This window comes from Rhinopithecus bieti, unplaced genomic scaffold (genome assembly GCF_001698545.2).
Source record: "Rhinopithecus bieti isolate Rb0 unplaced genomic scaffold, ASM169854v2 scaffold_21117, whole genome shotgun sequence".
Lineage (NCBI taxonomy): Eukaryota > Metazoa > Chordata > Mammalia > Primates > Cercopithecidae > Rhinopithecus > Rhinopithecus bieti.
The window spans coordinates 1,341,087-1,344,537 of record NW_016810185.1 but is presented as its reverse complement, the minus strand read 5'-3'; the positions used below and the strand labels follow the sequence as shown (position 1 = coordinate 1,344,537).

General features: G+C 57.2%; 1 protein-coding gene across 1 annotated transcript in view; it reads right to left on the bottom strand.

Annotated features, from left to right (window-relative positions):
* LOC108541847 (probable hydrolase PNKD) overlaps positions 1-2,037 on the bottom strand; it is a 25,406-nt gene extending 23,369 nt beyond the window's left edge. The window contains exon 1 of the mRNA XM_017891564.1: positions 1,738-2,037. Coding sequence (XP_017747053.1) covers positions 1,738-1,901 — 164 coding nt within the window. The 5' untranslated portion in view covers positions 1,902-2,037. The remainder of the gene's footprint in view (positions 1-1,737) is intronic.
* Positions 2,038-3,451: the final 1,414 nt, after the last annotated feature.

The following is a 3,451-nucleotide window of genomic DNA, read 5'->3' as shown; positions in this document are numbered from 1 at the left end:
AAAAAAGGCCAAGTGTGGTGGCTCATGCCAGTAATCCCAGCACTTTGGGAGGCCGAGGCGGGCAGATCATGAGGTCAGGAGTTCGCAACCAGCCTGACCAACATGGTGAAACCCCGTTTCACCATGCCAAGATCACACCATTGCATTCCAGCCTGGGCAACAGAACGAAACTCCGTCTCAAAAAAAGAAAAAAAAGAAAATTATTTAGATACCTTCATATTTGGGGATTTTCTTTTTCTTTCTTTTTTTTTTTGAGACGGAGTTGCTCTGTTGCCCAGGCCTGAGTGAAATGGCGCTATCTCGGCTCACTGCAACCTCTGCCTCCCAGCTTTAAGCGATTCTTCTGCCTCAGCCTCCTGAGTAGCTGGGATTACAGGTGCTCACCACCGTGCCCAGGTAATGTTTTTAGTAGAGATGGGGTTTCACCATGTTGGCCAGGCTGGTCTCGAACTCCTGATGTCAGGTGAGCCAGCCACCCACCTCAGCCTCCCAAAGTGTTGGGATTACAGGCGTGAGCCACCACGCCTGGCCTAAATATTTTTCAGTCTCATTATTTTAATGCAATATGCAGAGCAATGGTAACTTACTTGGCGCATTATCTAAACGGTGACCAAGGTTTAGGATATTAGAGAGATGTGAATGCTCCAAAAGGCACAGACACAAGATCCCCACCCCACCCTCCAGCACCATGTTTTTCTAGTTTTCCCGTCCACTGAAGCCTTTATATCTCCGCTTCTTAGACTGTGAGTGGAATCCTGGGCCTAAAGCTTCTGGGCGTGTGGGTGGTCTGGGGAGGAGAGGGTGAGTTGCACAATGTCTGCTCAGAAGCTCAGGAAATTCCCAGGCTTAGGCTCTCCCCACAACCTGGCCTGTGGCCAGGGCTCTCACAGTTCCCATCCCCAACATTACTGTCCCTAAACTGGGGCTTGAGGTCCTGACCCTTGGCCAGGCCAGTAGTAGGAAGGGGACAGGGGCCCTCGGAGGCCTGTCTTCTTCCCTGCCTCTCAGCGTCCCTGGGGCTGAACAGTGCTTGCTAGTCACCACCCTCCCCTGGGGCCAGGAAGGAAGGGGTAGAGGGAGGCAGGAGGGCAGAGTGAGTGGGGGAGGGTCGATGGAGACAAATCACTGGAAAAGTGGGCAGAGTCAGTTGGGTCAGATTTCACAGCCTGGGGCTTCCACTAGGGCCAGGCTGTGGTTAGAAGGAAACGGACATGCTGGAATCCAACAGGGTTGAGACCCTTGCTTGGGACAGAAGAACCTAACTTGACTGGTGAGAAGTTGGGTGCTGGGGAGTGGGACAAGGACATACGGAAGGAGTTGGCGGTTTTAAATGTCAGACGGTGGGAGGCATTCCTTCTCTCCGGCACTTGCCATCGGAGCGCGGGCATCTGCTGACCTTACCCCCGGACAGGGACGGTCTTTCCAGCCCTGGCTACTGCACTATCCTCCTGTCCAGCTTCCTGGTCTCCAGCCCCTTCTGTGGCACTTTTCTCCAGATATTCTCTCACGCCTCCTTCCGTGGCCACCCTGGCCCGCCTCTCCGATCCTCCTTCCCCAGCTTATCCCAATTCTCCAGCCCCCCAACTCAGTGGCTTCTCCAGTCCGTCTCCTCGATCCCTTAGACCAAGCCCCGTCCTAACCGCCACGCCCACCCCCAGCTCCGGCCCCCGCCTCCCGGTCCCCTCTCCCAGCGCGCCAGCCTCCCGAGCCCGCACGCTTCGGAACCCGGGCACTAACCCGATTCGGAAGAGCAGCCGCTGGCTGTGCGCCATGAGCAGGCCGCGGAGGCCCCGCCGCACTCTGCAGCCGCGGGGGCTCACAAGTAGGACGAGGACAAGGACGAGGAGGAGCCAGCAGCCGGCGACCCACTGCCACGGCGCGGGCCAGCCCTGCCAAGCCATGCTGGGGGCAGGCGCGCGCCAGTCGGGCGGGGCTGGGCGTTGCTAGCCAACGGCCCGGCCCCGGCCCCCAGCAGGGAACCTGCCAGCAGGCTAGGGGCGTGGGGGCGTTGTGGCCCCGCCCCGCCCATTGACCTCTGCTTTGGACCCGCCCCCTCACCACCTCCAGCGGGGCGAGCACCCCGAAGGCCACCGGCTTGCGGGGCGGCCTGGCTCCGCCCCCGGCTGGCGGCCAGGAGGCGGGGACGCAGCGGGCGGCGAGCCTACGCTGATCGGGGTCCACAGTAGCCTGAGCCCTGGGAGGGGATCAGAGCTCGTAGTTCGCCCCGCCCGCCTCCCCGTCCAGGGCACTGCTACAGTTTCTCAGCTGGCAGAAACCTGAGAGATCATCTGGGTCAGCTGCCATTCATGGATTTATTCATTCGCCGAATTACTTTTCTAGCTTCTCCTATGTACTTGGCACTCTGCCAGGCTCTGAGGAGGATGCAAAGGTCAAAGGCACAGCGTCTGCATTCCTGGAGCCCACAGTCCGGAATCCAGTGAGGAAACGAACCAAATAAGCAACCAAACAAAATTATATCTGTTTATGCACACACATATATATGCGCGTGATAAATTGTGAAAGGAAGTCAAGGAGGGGGCAATGATATGGAGCACAGAGAGGGCCAGCTTAGATGGGGAGGGCCTCCCCAGCAGATGACATTTAAGTCCTGCCCTGAAGGATAGGAAGAGGCCACACAAGCTCTGGGGGAGCAACATGACCTAGGATATGTAGCCGTCGGTGGCACAGAGGGGCCTAGGGCTGGGGCACTCCCACTCCCAAACCCAGGGCGATTTCCACATCACCGTTCCCAGCTCCCTCACTGCTGCCCTCCTGATGGATTCTAAAAGTTGTTAAGGTGCCTGGAATGCTAGTAGGTGTGAGGGCATGCGTGGTGGTGGTGAAATCTACAAATTTAGGCACAGGAGCCAGGACTGGGCTCATTTTGACTCCAGCCCTAGCTCTGGCCCAGGACAGGAAGGGAAGGAAATGCTCTAAAGAGTCAAGCTCAGCTAGGCTCGGTGGCTCACGCCTGTAATCCCAGCACTTTGGGAGGCCAAGGGGGGGGGATCACCTGAGGTCGGGAATTTGAGACCAGCTTGACCAACATGTAGAAACCCCGTCTTTACTAAAAATACAAAATTACCTGGGCATGGTGGCACCTGCCTGTAATCCTAGCTACTCGGGAGGCTGAGGCAGGAGAATCACTTGAACCCAGGAGGCAGAAGTTGCAGTGAGTCGAGATCGTGACATGGCACTCTAGCCTGGGCAACAAGAGCAAGACTCTGGCTCAAAAAAAAAAAAAGTCAAGGTCGGCCGGGAGTGGTGGGTCACGCCTTTAATGCCAGCACTTTGGGAGGCTGAGACGGGCGTTTCGCTAGGCCAGGAGATTGAGACCATTCTGGCTAACACGGTGAAACCCTGTCTACTAAAAATACAAAAAATTAGCCTGGCATGGTGGCGGGCGCCTGTAGTCCCAGCTACTTGGGAGGCTGAGGCAGGAGAATCGCTT